Source organism: Trachemys scripta, chromosome 1 (assembly GCF_013100865.1).
Source record: "Trachemys scripta elegans isolate TJP31775 chromosome 1, CAS_Tse_1.0, whole genome shotgun sequence".
NCBI lineage: Eukaryota > Metazoa > Chordata > Testudines > Emydidae > Trachemys > Trachemys scripta.
In genome coordinates this window covers 21,234,463-21,255,189 of record NC_048298.1, presented here as the reverse complement: position 1 = coordinate 21,255,189, position 20,727 = coordinate 21,234,463, and the positions used below count along the sequence as shown (strand labels likewise).

Below are 20,727 nucleotides of genomic sequence, written 5' to 3'. Positions count from 1 at the left end.
GATTAAAATGCAGAGCCCCTGGACTGGTGGCCACAACCCGGGCAGTGTGAGTGCCACTGAAAATCAGCTCACGTGCTGCCTTTGGCACACGTGCCATAGGTTGCCTATTGTGGTGTTTAGATGCTGCATGTGATTATTAGAACTGGGAGCACTGGCTGTTGGGAGTCTGAAAAGACAGGAAACAGGAAGGAGTGGGGAGGAGTTGAGGAGGCTGGGAGAGTTACAGGGTGTGCAGCTACAGATTGGAAAAGAGACTTCCACTGTAAATAAAGTTCTGTTGAAGTCTGTTAATACCTTGCGTGGTGGATACAACATTTTGGCGACGAGGATGGATCTTCTGCCTCTGAACCCACCTGCACCCTTTCTGCAAAGCCCAGGTGAGCCTCCAATTGCTTTTACTGCCTGGATCCGTATGTTTGAGACTTATCTGCTTGCAATTAGCGCTACAGAGATTTCTGAAGTAAGAAAGCGTGCTCTGCTAATCCACTGCCTTGGAGCAGAAGGGCAGCGTATATTTTACACTTTTCCCCTTGCAGATGATAAATATGAGACTGCAGTCACTGCATTAAAGAACTTTTTTGTGCCAAAAGTGAATGTAGTAGCTAATTGCTACAGATTTCGCCAGCGTGAGCAGAAACCAGGGGAGACTATAATGCAGTATATTGCCTCCCTGAGGAGTCTGATTGCAACTTGTGACTTTGGAAATGTGGCAAATGAGATGATTAGAGACCAGCTCATTGAGAAAACAGCAATGCTTCATGTAAGAGAACGCTTACTTCTAGAACCACAACTTACACTAGAAAAAGCAATAACCATTGCTACTCAGATTCAGTTAGCTACAGTTGAAGCCAAAATAATGAGCAAGGGTACAGAAGGCCCAGTCCAGACTGTGACTCCTTTGCAGAAAAGTTCACTATCACTGCAGACGAACAATTGCAAAAGGAAAACTAATGAAAAGCCACTGAATCAGTGAATGCAAAGTACAGTAAAAGCATGCTTTCGCTGTGGATACCCACAACATCTTGCAAGCTACTCAGGATGTCCAGCAAAAGTAGCTCAGTGCAATCATTGCAAAAAGATTGGGCATTTTGCTAAAGTATGTCGCAGTAGCCAGTTCAATCAACGGGTGCATGCAGTTACAATACCAGATGTTACTGTGCTGAGTGTAGACAAAATCACTACTGCACATATTCCAGAACAGATAAAGTGCACTGTAAATGTTTCTGCCATACCCTCAGGCAAATCACACTCTATTCAGCTAATGTTGGACACTGGCTCAGCAGTATCTATACTACCTGATTCCATGTATTTGCAGTACTTTAAAGATGTGCCTCTTACTGAACCCAAACTTCATTTGGTATGCTATTTGAAAAACCATATTCCAGTACATGGCTGCCTGCCAGCAATAGTTACTTTTGGTGATTGCTGTGTAACTGCGGAGTTCTACATTTTTCACAAAGGCACTCCTATCCTTGGCAGAGATTTATTAGCTGCTTTAAATAGGGTAGTTAATGGACAAATTGATTTTCCTCAGCAAAGCACTCTTGCGGTACACACACCAGTTTCAGCTGGGACCCAACTCCAGGTTGAGAAACTTGGCTATGCTTATGGGTTTCTGCATAATGTTAAAATGCGGAATAATGTGTTGCCTGTACGACAGAAATTACGGTGCTTACCATTTTCAGTCAGGGAAGCTGTTTCAGAGGAACTTAGAAAACTTGTTCAAAAGGACATTATTGAAGAGATTAACTCCTCGGAATGGGTTTCACCTATAGTAGTGACGCAGAAGAAGGGTGGAGACATGCGCCTTTGTGTGGACTTAAAGGAGCCAAATAAAGCTATTGTGATTGACTGCCATCCTCTTCCTCACATAGAGGAAGTATTTGCAGAACTCTGTGGAGCAAAGATGTTTTCTACTCTTGATTTGCAGAGCGCATACCACCAGGTTATGTTGCATGAAGATAGCAGAGACCTCACAGCATTTATTACACATGAGGGACTATTTCGTTTTAAATGTGTTCCATACAGTCTCGCATCAGCCCCAAGTGCCTTTTAAAAAATGATGTCATTGATTCTGAAGAATCAACATGGAGTTCAGTGCTATTTGGATGATATTATTGTGTTTGGAAATACTATTGAGGAGTATGACAATAACCTGCAGTCTGTACTAAACTGCATCAGCAAAGCAGGCCTCAAGCTCAATAGGTCCAAATGCAAATTTAGACAAACTGAACTCTCCTTTCTGGGGCATACAATTGCACAGGCTGGACTAAAACCTGATCCAGATCATATCCTGGCAATTTCAAATGCTCCTCCTCCAACAGATTTGCAAACCTTACGTTCCTTCTTGGGTCTTACCTTCTGGTATGCAAAATTCATTCTCAATTATGCTTCTGTCATTGAACTGTTATGAGAATTACTACGGAGAAGTTCAACCTTAGTGTGGACAATGGATGCACAAGTTAGTTTCGAAAGGGTGAAAGACTTGATTGTACATAGTCCAGTACTTGCATTATTCAGTCCCGCATTGCCCACAATTGTAACTACTGATGCTTCTGATTATGGATTTGGGGCTGTCCTCACACAACTTCATGAGGACAACACAGAGAGGACTGTTGCATTTGCTTCAAGGACACTAAATAATGCTGAGAGAAAATATTCTACAGTTGAAAAAGAAGCACTTGCTTGTGTCTGGGCTACTGAAAAATGGAGAACTTACCCGTGGGGCTGCATGTTCAAGTTGTGCACGGACCACAGCCCTTTGACAATGTTGCTCACCACAAAAGGACTGGGAAGAGCAGGATATCGTATTGCTAGATGGTCTGCAAGACTACTTTCTTTCAATTATGAACTGGAATATAAGTCTGGAAACAAAAACGTGGTAGATGATTGCCTTTCTCGCCTGCCTTTGCCTTCACCAGATGGTCCACCGGAGGATGAGGATGTAGTAGTTGCGCTCATTACAAGCACTCTTACTGCAGTTACAAGAGAACAATTTCAAGCTGCTTATTCAGCGTGTCCAATTCAACAAAAATTACGGGAATTTCTGACAAAGAGATGGCCCATTAACCCTAAAAACCTTGACCCAGTTTTGCTGCCTTATTTTAGAGTTTGGGATGAACTTTCTTTGCTCGATGGCTGTGTGCTACGAGGTACACACCGGCTACTTGTGCCAGAAGAATTACAGTCAAAACTCATACACCTGGCACACGATACTCATCAAGGAATTGTCAGAACCAAACAACGACTACGGCATCTGTATTGGTGGCCAGGGATGGACTCTCAAACTGAAGCACTCATAAAATCCTGTGTCACTTGCCAAATGCATGATAAGACAGCAGTGACATGTACCCCTCCATTACAGCCTGTTCCTCTTCCTGAATCTCCATGGGAAAAAGTGGTCATTGACATTGTAGGACCCTTTGATACTGCTCCAATTGACTGTCATTATGCCATCACTTTAATAGACTATTTCAGCAAATGGCCTGAGGTAGCATTTACATCACAAATTTCTTCTGCTACAGTAATTAAGTTCCTCTCTTCAATTTTTAGCCGGGAAGGTAACCCCAAAGAACTGGTTTCAGATAACGGTAGTCAATTTACTTCCCTGGAGTTTGAAACTTTTCTAGCAGAGAGGAACATTTTACACAGGAGGTCATCCCTATATTACCCTCAAGCCAATGGGGAAATCAAACGGTTTAACAGAAGTTTGAAAGAGAGTTTGCAAACAGCTAAACTGAAAGGGCGATTGTGGATCCCCTTCACTACTGATTTCTTGCAAGCATACCGGGCTACACGACATGCCACAATGCAAAGATCACCCGCAGAGTTACTTCATGGGAAACAGATGACTACTAAACTGAACATTACTGGATTGTTAAAGGCACGACCTGATGCCCCAAACAAGGATGATGTGAGAAAGACAGTTGAACAGAACCAAGCAAAGTCTAAGGCTTTCACAGACAAATGGCGGGGTGCTAAGGAACCAAAGTTTGAGTGTAGTTCCTTTGTTAGAATACGAAAACCTGGAATCTTACGCAAAGGGACCATAAATTCACAGCTCCTCTTAAAATCATAGAGAAGAAGGGACCTTATACCTATCGACTTTCTGATGGGCGGGTATGGAATGCTTCTTATCTTGCACCTGCCTATGCACCAAGAGGAGATTATGCCAACACCCAGTCTGCATTGGATGACTTCACTGTAGAACCAACACAACAAGACATTGCATTGGAACCGGGGCTTGAGAGACGGCCTGTTAGACTCAGACGACCACCTGCCTGGACTAAAGACTACATTTTGTAGTATCTACAGTGTTTTCAGTGTAATATTCCTGCAAACAGTATAGTGTCTTGTTTCATATTTGTTCCTGTGGTTAGAACAACAATGTTTATTTTAATTTGGAAAGTTTCTTAAGAGAGGAGGGAATGTGGTGTTTAGACGCTGCATGTGATTATTAGAACTGGGAGCACTGGCTGTTGGGAGTCTGAAAGGACAGGAAACCAGGAAGGAGTGGGGAGGAGTTGAGGAGGCTGGGAGAGTTACAGAGTGTGCAGCTACAGCTTGGAAAAGAGACTTCCACTGTAAATAAAGTTCTGTTAAAGTTTGTTAATACCTTGCGTGGTGGATACAATACCTATCCCTGCTCTAAATGGTCTCCAGGAGGTGTCCCACAATGCTCTTCATGACTGCTCTGGTCAGCAGTAGCTCTGGGCAGCTACTCTGCTGCCCTTCACCCAGGTACACAGAAATACGCCCCTCCTCCTTTAAAGACCTGGGAATTTTTGAAATGCCACTTCCTGTTTGCTCGGCGTGGACAGCTCACATCACATCTTTCCAGATGACAATGATGGCTCCACGCAGCAAATGCTCTCCCGCTTGGAGCACACCTGAGTTGTTGGATCTGCTGGTACTGTGGGGAGAGGAGGCTGTGCAGTACCAGCTGCGCTCCAGCTGTAGGGACTTTTATAGCTATGGTTAGATTTCTCATGGCATACTTGAGAATGGGACACATAGTAGTGCCATGCAAAGATAAAGGAGCTGAGGTAGGTTGCTCTGGTGCTGCACCGAAAACTTGATGCTTCTATAAAGAGCTGGTCGCCATCTTCTGCAGTGACATCACCTTCACCACCAAGAGCTCCACGGATATTTCGGTGGGGTTGGAGACTGCGGACAGCAGACTCAACCCCAAGGATGAAGTTGTATATGAGGAGGTCGTGTTGAGAGTAGACTAGAATGGAATGTCTATGAATCCTATCATATCTCTGACCCGAATCACACAAGAAAAGGCAAAGATACAACTTTGCATACAGTGAGGTACCAAAAACCTCTCTCTAAAACAGTTCCAAAATAGCTTAAAGCTTACCTTCCAATTTGGAAGTGCCTAGTGGTTTAAGTGACATTCTCAAAATGAATATCTATTCAAAGCCCTTCGAAGACTGTGGAAGGCTTCAGAGACTCCCATTGATTTCAGTGGGCTTTGGCCTCAGAATGAGAAACACCTCTACAACCTCTAGAAATGTTCAAAATGAAAGACAAAATGAATGCCAGTTGAATGTAACATATGAGCCATGTACAGGATACATGGTGGTATGGCGTCGCATGGAGTACTTATTGGGGTGAGCTTGGAATATCCATGTTGGTCATGAGTGGCAAACCAGGTCATGAGAAAGTCATCCAAATGAGTATCAAAAAACCTTCACATTGTACCATGCCATCAAACTTTCTGTATATGCTATTTGTTACAGAAAAAAAACTATTTCTGATATGTTTTCAAGATATTTTGGAACTTATGAAGAGACCTTTATAGCCCTCCATCTATAAAAACCAGGCACTTTATTACATACAGTGGCATGAAATATAAGGAAACTATAAACTACAGTACATTCAAAATCTAAGGTTGGCTGTTTTACTCTGCATGCCCCTTAGCAATGCGTGCAGTAAGGTCTGTGTGGAAGTTGTGGGATTAAAAGAACACATTTTTACTGTCTGTTTTGAAGGGTGGGGGGTTGTGAACATCTGAAGGGAAGACAGGCAAATGCACTTATAATTCTCAAACAGTCATTTTAAATGTTGTTATTATCCTTAAAAGCATTTGAACAACAAAGAAAGGAAGAAAATAGAGGGCCTCAAAATAGCACTAGCTACTGTAATTACAAAAAGAAAAATACTTGTTTTCTCTTGAGGCTTTTATATTTATATTCACGTCCTCTGGCAGCATCCATGCTACCCACCTCGAGGAATAGTTAGTCAGTAGCAGTCCCCTATTCTTTTTATGTATGACTTTAACAAGCAAGGAAACATTTTCAAATGCACTCTCAAAGCATAGCCTTCTTTAGAGAAAATTTAAAACCAGTAATATCACCTTGTAAATTCTCAGAAGGATAAGAACAGTTTTAACAGCTGAAGAATTATCTTCCTCAATCCTAACTGAAAATTAGCTTTTTCTCTGTTAAGACACTGTAAGTCTCCTTTATGTCTCAGAGGATGTTATCCAAAGCGTACAGAAGTCAATGGAATAATTCAGACTTCAGTGGGGTTTGGATCAGGGTTACAGATATCTCTGTCATGATGAATAATAGAAAGTATAGTATTGTAATGTATTCATTAAAAATCATATTAGTAGTATTAGGATGCCCTCATTAGAGCTAGTCAAAAATTTTCTGTCAAAACTGTTTTCTGACAGGAAAGTTTTCAACAAAACAATTTTTTTTAGAAACAGTGTCTGCTTCCAAGAAAAAATTTGACATTTTTTTGAAAAAACGAACACCTGACAATCAAACCATTGAATATTGAAATATTTCAGGTTTTGGCCAACATATTTTGGTTTTGATATTTTACCAAAAATTTTTCCATGGAATTTGTTAACAAAAATGAAAACAATTTTTGTAATAATTTTCTATGAAAAAACAACAACATTTTCCTCCAGCTCTAAATCTTATAGACATGGAGTTTTAAAAATGGCATAGAGCTTTTCAGGTTTACCTGTCTAATGCCATCAAGTAAATTAGCCATCAGATTTCTCACAGTTTCCAATTCAGCAGAACAAGCTTAAGTTTAGCCCTATTCAGCAAAACACTTCAGCACAATTCCAGTGGGAGTTACGTACATTTTAAAACACTTTGCAGAGTACGGATGTGCTGCTCAATCAGACTTACAATGAAGGAAATAAAAAATACGTGATCTTACGTGAAACAGAAAAGTTGGCAAAAACATTTGGTGAAAGCTATGGTGATGTTATTAAAATTGTCCTACTGCAAAACCAAAGGGGAAAAAAGTAAAAAAATGCCATTATGGCATTTATCCCTGTGCCCAACATTGTCCAAATTAGTCTTTAAATGGGTCCATAAGGATGTCAAATAACCAGAAAAATGTAAATAAGAGATAAAGTGTCCCCTCTATTAAAAATGCTCTCCTTAAAAATGTTTACATTGGAACAGATTGATACCAGTAATGTGGCAGCATGCTCGAATAATTACAATGGTTGTGGCTCTGGAATGTCTTTATTGTCAGATGACTATAAAAAGCAATTTTAGGCAATAATTCACAAATTTACCTCGAAAAATAAGCCCCGATTAAACAATATGATTTTACGAGCTTGTAAATGTAAAGGAGGACATGGGCTGCACATTTAAGTAGGACTTATGTTGCCACTTGCTTGGCACAGTTGAGTTTCCTCTTTAAACTACTACTTTAGCTACCTTTGGAAAAATTGGCCTGCTTAGATACATGTAAAGAAATGTGAACAGCCTAGCTATAAATATAAAAAATAGTCCACGATGAAGTGCCTAGTCCAAACTCCCTTTGAAATCAATGGAAATACTGTCATTGACTTCAATGGAAGCAGGCCTAGGCCACTGTTGAGTGAACGGTTACTGCACTAAGTTTATCTGAAGTAATGGCACAATCAAAATCCCCAATGGGAGTCTGTGAAGGGATATTGCCCTTTGGATGATCCCACCTGTACTTCCCAGCATGTCTAGCTGGGACCATGGATGCCTGCAAGTGGGGTAGGGCCATCATCCCAACTTCTTCCCTTGCCCTTTGGAGAGGTTTGCATCCTTGGGTGCACAAAGACATCACTCCCTGCACTTGTCCCTAGACTTGGTACAAAGTGTGCAATGGGATCTGCTTGCACCTCCCACGCTGCACAGGGCACAAGGGTCAGACACAATCTTTGCCTTCACTAGGGAGTCGGCTATAGACAGGAATTAGAGTAATTCTGGGAAGATCAACAGCGATCGACACTCTGAGAAGCAAAGCATAGATTTATGAGTTCAGTTATACTCGATCTAATACTCATGGCTAAGGCTACGTTTTAGTCACAGGTATATTTAGTAAAAGTCATGGACAGGTCACGGGCAGTAAACAAAAATTCACAGCCTGTGACCTGTCCATTACTTGTACTATATGCTCCTAATTAAAACTTGGCCTGGGGGGGGGGCACCATGGATGCTGAGGGGAGGCCCCGGGGGGGAGGCACCGCAGTTGCTGGGCAGGGCAACCTGAGACCGCCACTGGTGCTGTGTGTGTGAGAGGCTGGGCGGTGACACGTGGCCCAGGACCTCCACTGTTGCTGTGGGGAGAGGGGTTGGCAGGACTGGCAGGCTCCCTACCTGGCTCCGTGCAGCTCCCTGGAAGCGTCCGGCATGTCCTTGCAGCTCCAAGGGGAGGGAAAGCCAGGGAGGCTTCGCACACTGCTCCTGCCACTAGCTCTGGCTCCGCAGCGCCCATTGGCTGGGAAACACAGCCAATGGGAGCTGTGGAGGCAGTGCCTGCAGGCAGGGGCAGCATGCAGAGCCCCCTGGCCTCTCCGTCTAGGAACTGCAGGGACATGCTGGCCGCTTCCAGGGAGCTTTCACCCCCCCCTCGAGGTAAGCACTGCTCCGCACACCAACCCCCAGCCCTGAGCCCCCTCCCACACCCAAACTACTGTTGCTGCTGGGGTTGGGGGGACGTGGTGGCCCGGGACTGCTCCAGCAGCGGCCGCTGCAGAAATCACAGAGGTTATGGAAAGTCACAGAATCCGTGACTTCCATGACCTCCAGGACAGACACGCAGCCTTACTCATGACTTGATGCAATTCCTGTGGAAGCTAATGGAAAGACTGCTTGAATTCAGTAGTAGTTGGAGCAGTGCAAGATTTTCCGAATATATTTCATTAGAAAATCAAATATGTATCTCCAATCGTTTTGTATTTCGAATTGGAAGTTGATTTTAATTTTTTTTGTTTTTGCATTTTATTTGAAAATAAAATTACTGATAGCTAAGACATTTGCTATACATACTGCAAATATTCAAATTTTATAACTGAAATTAATATTCATATACCTACTTCATTTGTTTCACAATAGTGCTCTTTCCTGATTCTCCAGCACCTGCAGAAAAGGAATATTCAAAAATGTTACTGATACACGAATAACTCTAATAGGCATTAAAATAATCTTGCAAATTCCATAATTTCCATGGACAAAAACTGGGAAGGGGAGAGACACATACTGTCTTCAAAGGCATCATTTTATCTCGTAGAATCCTCTTTCATTTTAAATCAAGGCGTATTTTGCACTGAAATCCTAATAGAAATATCATTTGTAAAAGCTAAAAGAACACTGACGTAATAAAAAGAATATAGATTTTGGAAACAAAAAGAAAAGAAAATGGGCCAAACTTATGTTCTGTCAGCATCCACTGGGCACTTGAAGCATATGAGAGCTCAGCTCAGTGAACAAAAGACCTTTGATCCTGCATTACTTTGCATGGTGGGGAAGGGAGTGTGAAAAGGTTACATTTATCTATACTTAGAAGCATCACGGGTGCAAACCCCTTGTTGCAGATATAACTCCACTCTCTATGCACTGTAATCTTGAACTCTCATGTAGAAGGGAGAGTGAGTGTGTGTGTAAAGTAGGACCCCAACCAAGCTTGCTCAGTTTAGGAAGAACTCTGTATCTGCAGAGCCTCATTGACTTCACTGAGGTGGTGCCTGGGTCTGCCTGCATAAAGTCAGTTGTAGAACTGAGATCAAGATTTGGGAGTGGGTAGCCTTATTTACTTGAACCTGGCCCTCCTACTCAGGTGCAAAATGGCAAACAGTCACAAAATGATCTCCCCCTGCTGCAAAGCAAGTGTAGCTGCACTTACTCATCTGAGATGTTGTCAGAGCACAGATTGGGGAGTAACAATGTTAGCAGCTCAGGGGAGTAACTTACTTCCCACATCTAGGTCTTAGGTCCTAATGTTTCAATAGTACAAATGGGGGCATAATTTGGGGGCTAAACACCAGGAATTCAAGGAACAAATTAGAGGATTGGGCCAAAAAAACCTTAATGAGGTTCAACAAGGACAAGTGCAGAGTCCTGCACTTAGGACGGAAGAATCTTATGTACTGCTACAGACTAGGGACCGAATGGCTAGGTAGCAATTCTGCAGAAAAGGACCTAGGGGTCACAGTGGACGAGAAGCTGGATATGAGTCAACAGTGTGCTCTTGTTGCCAAGAAGGCTAACGGCATTTTGGGCTGTATAAGTAGGGGCATTGCCAGCAGATCGAGGGACGTGATCATTCCCCTTTATTCGACATTGGTGAGGCCTCATCTGGAGTATTGTGTCCAGTTTTGGGCCCCACACTACAAGAAGGATGTGGAAAAACTGGAAAGAGTCCAGCGGAGGGCAACAAAAATGATTAGGGGTCTGGAGCACATGACTTATGAGGAGAAGCTGAGGGAACTGGGATTGCTTAGTCTCCAGAAGAGAAGAATGAGGGGGGATTTGATAGCTGCTTTCAACTACCTGAAGGGGGGTTCCAAAGAGGATGGAGCTCGGCTGTTCTCAGTGGTGGCAGATGACAAAATAAGGAGCAATGGTCTCAAGTTGCAGTGGGGGAGGTCTAGGTTGGATATTAGGAAACATTATTTCACTAGGAGGGTGGTGAAGCACTGGAATGCGTTACCTAGGGAGGTGGTGGAATCTCCTTCCTTGGAGGTTTTTAAGGCCCGGCTTGACAAAGCCCTGGCTGGGATGATTTAGTTGGGAATTGGTCCTGCTTTGAGCAGGGGGTTGGACTAGATGACCTCCTGAGGTCCCTTCCAACCCTGATATTCTATGATTCTATGATTCTATGAACATGATTTTCCAGTGCTCTTTGTCAGTTACAGCACGAGTGCAAAATACTTTTGATTTACCCTCCTTTGGCGCAGGTGTAAATGGCTACACCCAGTGGAGAATCAGGCCATTGCTATTCCAATTGACTGTTTATTGGCTGAAGGGAATGAGTTTTAAATGTCAGCAAACGAGTCACAACAACCAGCAAAACATATGCAAAACATTCTTCTGAAACCGATGATATGAGTGGCAGAAAGCACTGGTGAAAAATACCATGATTATGCTAAGTTGGCTGATGCGGCCATCTGCCACACTTTGTGATTAATTACGATCATGTCAACAATTGGTTTTTGCATCTGGAACTTGCAAATTTGGTATAGGTCATCAGTCAGTATCTTCAAACCACAGCCCACCCGGCCAATTGTGCAATGCTTACCACAGTTTCACTATGTGACAGAGAGGTCTATGCAGTGTTGTTGTAGCAGTGTTGGCAGGATATTAGAGAGACAAGGGGAGTGAGGTAATATCTTTTACTGGACCAACTTTTGTTGCTGAGGGAGACAAGCTTTCAAGCTATACCGAGCTCTTCTTCTTATGACATTCATGCAAGCCTGGGGCATTGAACAATGTTAGTGAAAATAATACATAAACGAGTCCCTGTTCAGTGACTGAAAGACAATGTTAAATTATAGAAGGAGCTGGGATTTAAATCCAGTGCGTGCAGCTCTTCTCCTTTGCTTATACTCTTAATTAATCTCTCAGGAATACTTTACTCATAGGCTACATACAACTTTTAGGCTCAGTCTTGAGTATGGGATCACATTTAGCTCTACTGCCTCAGGAGCAGCTCTTGCTCCCAAGGGAGTGTAATAGTAAGAATTTAGTGCAGCCCTGAATCTTTCCTTTCTTCTTTCCTCATGTTCAGCCTGCTCCTCCCGCCAGAGCATTCAAGGGGCCAGGGGCAGAGAGCCATGACTGTATCTGCATTCCACCCCTCCTTCACAGGGAACAGCAGCAACTGAGCTGAGGACCCAGAGTCACCATAGCTCTTAAATGGTTGCATACGGGCTTGGGGGCCTTGGCTCCCTCCTGTTCTGCTCTGAGGATTAGGGCTAGTGACAATCCTACTTTATATATATCACTTATGTCTGGGATAGAGTCAGAAGAAGAAGCAAGGAGTTCCCAGACCTCTACTCATAACACTGAACAACCAGAGTTATGTACAGTGGGAGCTATTACAAAGTGAATCTGATAATGCTTATTTATTAAGTATTATCTAGTGCTTTTCATCCATAGATCTCAACGTGCTTTACAGAGCGGATCAGTATCTTAATCCCCATTTTACAGATGGGGAAGCTGAGGCACTGAGAGGTGACGAAATGTACCCAGCAGGCCTGCTGAAGAGCTGGGAATGGACCCCAGGTCCCTTCAGTGCCTGTCCAGTGCTCTAGCCAGTAGACAACACTGCACCCTTCCAACTATTTCAGTTATCTCCTACTTGGAGTAACAGATGAAGACTGAGGTATATTCTGTTAATTTTTTCCATGCAGGAAGGTCAGTCACATTCAGTTTCATTCACTGTTATTTTAGATTAAAGGGGGAAAAAAAACTATAAAACGAGAATGCAAAAATGAAGCCCGTGTGTGAGCGAGAGCAGTGTGCATCTCCTTTGCAACATGCTGCTTCACTTATGCTCATAAAACACCAGCTACCTCTGCAGACTCCAGGTCCCAGGAAAGGTAAAGATGCAATACAACATGATAATAGTTGCATAACTACCTAGGCGTCAGTCTCTCTATGGGTAAATGATGTTTTTATGGCAACTTCTGTATAACTATTCAGGAACAATAGAAAGAACTCTTTCCCACCAGACTATTTGTTAGTTTGTGAATGTGGAATGTGAAATACAATGATGGAAGTGTTTCTAGAAAGCCTGTTCTTGTGATGTTTAGAGCCAAGACTCAAGATTTTTGAGTTAGAGGGATAAAGTCTGCACATATGTCCTAATTCTTGGGTGCTTCTTTGAACTAAACCTATGAATCTTTTAAACCTATAACAAGCCATTTCTAACTATCTGAAATATAATCTTCATTTATGCTCAGACAAGTATAAATGGCTAAACATAAAACTTGTTTCTTAAAGACCTAGGATAGAGAATTGCTGTAAGTGTTAAGTCCACTAATCTTCACAGAGTTAGTTCCACCAGGGATGAATGTGGCCCGGTGGTCATTTTAAAGAGTAATGTTAGAACATAAGAATGGCCCTAATGGGTTAGACCAAGGGTCCATCTATCCCAGTATCCTGTCTTCCAAAAGTGGCCGGTGCCAAGTGCCCCAGAGGGAATGAACAGAACAGGTAATCATCAAGTGATCCATCCCCTGTCGCTCATTCCCAGCTTCTGGCAAACAGAGGCTAGGGACACCATTCCTGCCCATCCAGGCTAATAGCCATCGATGGACCTATCCTCCATGAATTTATCTAGTTCTTTTTTGAACCCTGTTATTGTCTTGGCCTTCACAACATCCTCTGGCAAGGAGTTCCACAGGTTGACTGTGCATTGTGTGAAGAAATACTTCCTTTTATTTGTTTTAAACCTGCTGCCTATTAATTTCATTTGGTGAACTCTAGTTCTTGTGTTATGAGAAGTAGTAAACAACACTTCCTTATCTACTTTCTCTATACCAATCATGATTTTATAAACCTCAATCATATCTCCTCTTAGCCGTCTCTTTTCCAGGCTGAAAAGTCCCAGTCTTATTAATCTCTCCTCATACGGAAGCCGTTTCATATCCCTAATCATTTTTGTTGCCTTTTCTGAACCTTTTCGAATTCCAATATATCTTTTTTGAGATGGAGTGACCACATCTGCACAGAGTATTCAAGATGTGGGCATACCATGGATTTATATAGAGGCAACATGACATTTTCTGTCCTGTTATCTATCCCTTTCTTAATTATTCCCAGCATTCTCTGCTTTTTTGACTGCCTCTGCACATTGAGTGGATTAACAAAGCAGGTAGGGCCAGACAGCATCTGACATTGCGAACCAGCCCCAAACTCAGGCAGACCCGTGTGATAGGAAGAGAAGATAGGGATTAGGAATGAATGACGACTTGAAGGAAAGTTGGAAGGAAATTTTTCAACGGATTATGAATGACTACAAGTTCAAAAATGCAACTGGATTGATGCAGACCGGTGGTGAAATGAGGACAGGCCCATGCATGGCATTAAGTTGCAAGCTGCAACTTTTATTACATTTTAGCACAGAGGAGGGGTGCTACCTGTCCATCACCCATACTCTTCTATACCAGGCATTTAATTTGTTCCACTGTGGCAGCTACAAGGCTCTTTACTATATAATCCATAATGCAGGGTAGGCTTTCCTCAGCCAACCCCCCAGGACTCAGCTCTCTCTGAGTCTTAGCACCTTCCTCCCTGCAAGGGGGACAGAGGGTGCTGAAGGGTGGGGACCTCAGTTCACAAGAGCCATAAGGCCACATGGTCTCACCCTATTCCAAAAGCCCAAGGCCAATCACCAGATCCCAGATATTTTACCTTGGTGAATGGTTCATTTTATTGTTTTAACCACACTAGAAACTGGCCACAAGTTGTGCCCAATAAACAACTCCACCCCAGTACCTCAGTTAGATACTACGCCTGTTCCTACTTAACCCACTGTGGCTTGAAGGTGCTTCAGGGAAGGCAAAATGCTCCCTGATTCTCTGCCAATTGGACCAGGGAAGAAAAAATCCTTCCTGGCCCCCGTATAGGTGATCAGCTAGGCCCACAGCATTTGTCAGATGGGGTTCCCATTCCTAGCCCGAGGTGGATAAGAGGCTCCACATGGTCCCCACTCCAGGTTAAATCCAGGGAGCTGGGGAATACTGGCCATTCAGCACCTTTCCCCCCAGCTGGTCAATGAGTACCAGAGACTCCCAGTGGGGGTGGGGAAGAAGCTACTTGGTGTCCCTCAGTTAACATCCCCTCCCTCACTGCTGAGACTGTCTCCCTTCTGTTGAAGCAGGTGGGGGGGGTATTTAGGCTAAGTGAATCTGAGTGAATCTAAGTGAAAAATCCCACCCTTGAGCAACGTAGTTACACTGACCTTAACCGCCATGTCGACAGCACTATGTTAATGGGCCAGCTTCTCCCGTTGACGTGGCTACTGCCGCTCAGGGAGCTGGATTAACTATGCCAATGGGAGAGCTCTCTGCAATCAGCGTTAGAGCATTTTCACATAAGCGCTACAGTGGTGTAACTGCAGCATTTTAAGTGTAGACCTGGCCTTGGACCTAACTGCTTCTCGAAGCACCTAAATCTGACATTTAAAGACCACTGATATTCTAAAAACCACCATTCAGCAGCCGCCAAACTGTAGATGCTAAGGGGGCTCAGGCACTTAATGTTCCTCTGGTCAGCATGCACAAAGCTGCCTAAGTCCTGATGCTGCTTGGAGCCCTAGCAAAGGACAAAGTCTCAGCAGTCTTGAAGCAGGATTCTCAAACAATGTGTTTACCACCTAGATTACCAGTCGGGCCCAATCCCATGGGAGTGCTGTGATTATTATTGATTATTGATGCAGTGTCATGGGTCTCCATTGAACTTGGCAGGGCAATAAAGTAGCAGGTCTCCATTCTGTGAAATATACAGACTAAATGAAATGTACCAAATCAAAGGCTGGCACTTAACTAAGTTTTCAAATGGTCTCAAGGAGACCTTATTGTTTCCTTGGGGTTTGTTCCTAACTCAAAAATCAAATGTGAATTATGTGCAGATCTGGATAGAAGGTGGGGGGTGGGGTATTTTTCCAGGGGGAGGAGATAGAATCACAAAGGCTTTCATCATTGCATCCACTGTGAGACTTATGTGAATCTGAAACCTATGGTTCTGTGCAACCCAATTCCTGTTCCAAGAGCAACAATCAGCATCTCCATGCTAAACTCCTTGAACAAATAATGGAAATTGAATTAAATAATGGTCTTTTCATTTTTGTAGGTGGGTTCCTATTTGTAATGTGACCACTTGAAAGCTGTAAACTCCAGAGAGATTAGCCTAAGTATTAAATCCTCCTCTTGGTAGAAATACCACAGGAAACAGTACACGCTATTACATTGTTTTAATCATAAGGGCATGATGGTCACTCTCAAGACTCTTCTAATTTGTGATCTGTCTATCCCTAAAAAAACAATGGTGACATCAGGTCCATAATACAGTGGCAATATATAGTCTGAATGGGTAAAAATCTGTCTACCTGAAAGTCCTTCTCTATGATGCTCAGTATAATTACAATGAAATTATTTAATAATTGGAGTCTTGATGATGTTAAGGTAATAAACAACACCTTCTGCGCAAAAAAATAGCTGACCCATGCTTAGAGCACTGACGTCATCTGTACATTTCCCCATTCCCACACTAGGGGCCCTGATTCTGATCTGAAAATGGATTTTCACTGGTGTAACTCCATTGACTTCAGTGCAGTTACTCTTGATTTACCCTAGTGTAAAGTGAAAGGAGAATCAGGTCCATGCTCTTACTCAGAGATGGGTATGGACCAAAAGCCCAGACCTTAGCAACCTAAGCTTTGGAGAAATTCCAGCTTTGGAGCTAGATCCAAATTCTGTGAACTGGGCCCAGATCTAGTCTGGCAAGTACTGCTGGTTAATCATGGAAGGGTGCACATGCTGCACCTGCACAAGGAGCTCAGGGAGGCACTGTGGTTCCCTCTGGGGCAGGCCATCTTTGCATTAGGCCAAATACAGCTTAGTGGCTCTATTTTTTTTTTAAAGACCCTGTAAGTAGGATCTGCTAAACCCAGAAAATCTTTTCCTTTCACTTGCTCTTTAGTAGATAGCTGCCTCCTCCTTGTCCATCTCAAGGATTCCAGAAGGGAAAACATATTTCCCATTGAAAAGGTTGAGATTTTTCCCTTAGGGAGAAGGTGAATAAAGGGGGACGTGATTGAAATGTACAACATAATTAGGACCCTTTGTTTTCAGTTTTTATTTTATTTAATTTTTCTTGGGAATTTATCAGTCTTTATTACTCCAACAACAAAAACAGGTGAAAAATATTGGGGTTTATTTTGGTGGACTGAAAGATGGGGAAAATAGTATTCAATAGATTAATGCTTTGAATTCCGTTCATCAATGTGGTTTGCTGCAGAATGAAAACAGAACTCAAAACACAATGCCAACTCTGAGCTTAAGAAAACAATATATCTCTCATCCCCAAATAAAACTTTTCATTTTAATAAACAGTTTACAGCTGTAAACTTAGAACTATTAGCCTATAAATATTTACATTTAATAATTGGGCCACACCATTTGCATCGCATACACTCAACTTCATCCTTTTCTCCTGTTTTTTTTTTTAAACTTTCGAATACTTCCTTGTGTTCTGAAATGTATTCTGATACAGATTTTTGTTTTCTTCCCATTTTAGTGCGTCAAATCTTTAAATTATTATCTGTTAACAGCTTGAAATGTGTATGTGGTGGGCGTGAGATTCATCAGTATGTTCATATGCGCGTGCATTTCAGAGCTTGTATGCATGCCTGTTTGTTTATTATGTGTATCTTCTAGACTAATACATAGCCTTACTTTAGCAGGCAGCTTTGCATATGCACACAGACTAATGTATTATCCTAATACAGATATCTCATGCAATGTATTGTATTTTCCTAATACAACAAGTTATTTTTATATGTTTGAATGATACAAAAGTAGGGTGAAAATCAGAAAAAATGGAATAATACTTTTTGTAAAACCTGGGAAATTTTCAGTAAAAATCGGTTTAAACTGAGAACCAAAGGGCTTAAACATAATGACCAGGCTACTCACCCTGCCTCTTGAGACAAGAACAAGAGGACAGTGAATGACATTGAAAGGTGGCTAATTTAAAATGATAAAAGACACACTTTTTCATATCACATGCAGGTAGGCCATGAAACTCATTGCCACAGGATATCATTTAGGCCAAGATCTTAATGGGGTTTAGGGTGACCAGATGTCAAGATAAAATCGGGACCGTCCCAATATGTAGGTGTTTGTTCCGCATCCCGACTGATTTTTGGTCCCGATATTTCGCTCCGCTGGCGCTGGCAGCAGTGTTTTTTTTTTGCTCCGCCGGCGGCTCCCCCTCCCCCCCCATTTGGCCCGATATTTTCTTCCTCTCATCTGGTCACCCTAATGGGGTTCAACATGGTAGTAAACTCTTATCCGGCGAAGCATATCTAGAGTTATAATAATAAATACTGAAAAAGAAGCATTTTGGAAGGGATTAAACTGCTCATGCTCACAGTATAATGGAACCTTTAAATAATGGGAGTCTGGGAAGAAAATTTTCCTGGTAGCAGGTTATCCCATAATTGCCTTCTGTGGGTTTTCCATCACCTTACTTTGCAGGAACTAGTGCTGGACAGAGTCAGAGTCAGGATAATGGACTAGAGTTACCATGGGTCTGATCCAGTGTGGTAATTCTAATATTTCTTACCAATATCTATCTATCTATCCATCTATCCATCTATCTATCTATCTACTGTTTTTGGCTACAATAGGATTTTTTTTTCTAGAGCTGGTCAATTTTTTTTTTATTTTGACTAAAATCTTTGTCAACATTTAGAATTTCATTTTTTTTTAAAAGATTCCTTCTTCCCCAAGTTTTGACCAACTTTAGTTTGTCTCTGAGAGGACAGTAATTTGTCTTACTGTGGCACAGATGACCTCCATATTCACCATAGGGTTGAAAAAGCTTTTTAACCTGTATTCAGAATATTCAAGGAACACTGTTTCTCATGATTCGGTATGGCCACATACAGCTCTGGCTTTTAAACAACAAACAACAACAACAATAATAATAATAAATAATAAATACGTATATCTGATGTAGCAGTTTTCATCAGTAGATTGCAAAGATATAGCCCTTTAACATTACTGATTTGTTAATTTTCCAGGGAAAACTTCATATATAGAGTATTTGCCAATGTGATATGCAACTAAACATCTCTGAATATATTTACAACTATTCCCTCTTACAAATTACATCATAACCCTAATATGATGTAACCAAGAAATATTTACGAAACTGGTACCTTTTCACTATTGCTTGAGATATCTACGGTGTTATATTTATCCCATAATTTATTTAAATAATGAGGGTTAAATCTTCAGCTGGTGCAAACAGATGTCTGGTTTAAAACTAAAGTCAATGGATGTATGCTGATTTACGTTAGCTGAGGATCTGGTATGAATAAACTACAATGTAAAAGCTTTTGTAAGCATTTCATAAACACAGTTATTGTAAGTCCTATTCATCTGATCAAATTCATTTATATTGTTACGCCAAATATCACACTATAAGACTATTCATAAAATATATAGAAGTACATAGCATACTGATGGATGTCTGATAAAATTCCAAACTTTCTCATGTATAGAATTAATACTGTGGTATTGCTTATGCTGCCTGTTAGCAAGCATTCCCTAGTTCACAGTTTGTATTAGGAGAAATGGTATATAGCAAAATCCATCTGCATTAATTTCACATAATCTGCTAAACATTCTAAAACAGATTGTATACAGAAGCATTTTTACATATAGAAATTTTCACTAAACCATCTGTTTTTACTGTATACAGCGAGTTGCAACAGTTTTGCAAATTTTAAACAACACATTTTCATTGGCAGTTGCATCTGTCGATTTTTTGTTTAATCAATTGCCTCTTTCGATCCATTTGCTAGGGCATTTAGACGGTCCTTATTGTACCGCTACCTCTTACTTTCTGTATTCTACATTACAAAAGACAACAGCAATTACTCTAACTAATTATTCTAAAAGTGATTTCTGTTCCTCAAATTCTTTCATTCCAGGGACTTAAATGATCTAAAAATGATTAAATGTAAAAAGGCCACATTCATTTTCAACCTGTTTGTCTTCTCTTGCTTGTCCCTCTCATTCATTTAATGACATAAAGCAGGTGCCAGGCATCACTGTAAAATCACAAAACTTTTTTGTATTTGTCACTTTACATAATTGTCTGCTTTAAAGTAAAATTGTAAAAGCTGGATAATCACTGTATTGAAATTTAGTTTCAATGTGAAAATTATACTTTAATAGAAGGAATAATAGATTATTATTATTTATTTACCCAACAAAAGCAATTTGACTGTCCTGGCATCCCGCGCTGCATCTTCCTGGAGTTTCTTTTCCAGTTCCTTTGATTTTCTGGCAGACTCTTTACTCTCTGAACTGACTCCACTACCCATGGTGTGGTGTTACAGAATCAGTTTATTGTCCTAGCTAGTTTACTTCTAATTAGAAGAGCGGCTTTAGTTCAAACAGGCAATGCAACAGCAATGTTATAAGGAAGTCTAAAATTCCAATTCAGCCTCTTATCTAGAGATTGCCTTCAGACTAAGCAGCTGCTTTTGATCTATCACATGATTCAGAGATGGCACAAACAGGGATTTACATAGGGACAAGGAATTACTGTGTTATGATGTCAAAAAAATGAAAATGTCCTACTCAGCTATTATAGCTATGGAGAATCTTGATACAGGAGCATAAGAATTTCCATACTGGATCAGAATAGCAGTCCATCTAGTTCAGTATCCAGCCTCTGACAATGGTTG

At 41.5% G+C, this 20,727-nt stretch overlaps 1 protein-coding gene across 1 annotated transcript in view; it reads right to left on the bottom strand.

Moving 5' to 3' along the window:
- The window catches only part of GNAT3 (G protein subunit alpha transducin 3), a 38,912-nt gene extending 18,551 nt beyond the window's left edge, over positions 1–20,361 (bottom strand). Inside the window, exons 1-2 of the mRNA XM_034752641.1 lie at positions 20,244–20,361; positions 9,335–9,377 (exon numbers count right to left, since the gene is read on the bottom strand). Coding sequence (XP_034608532.1) covers positions 9,335–9,377; positions 20,244–20,361 — 161 coding nt within the window. The remainder of the gene's footprint in view (positions 1–9,334; positions 9,378–20,243) is intronic.
- Positions 20,362–20,727: the final 366 nt, after the last annotated feature.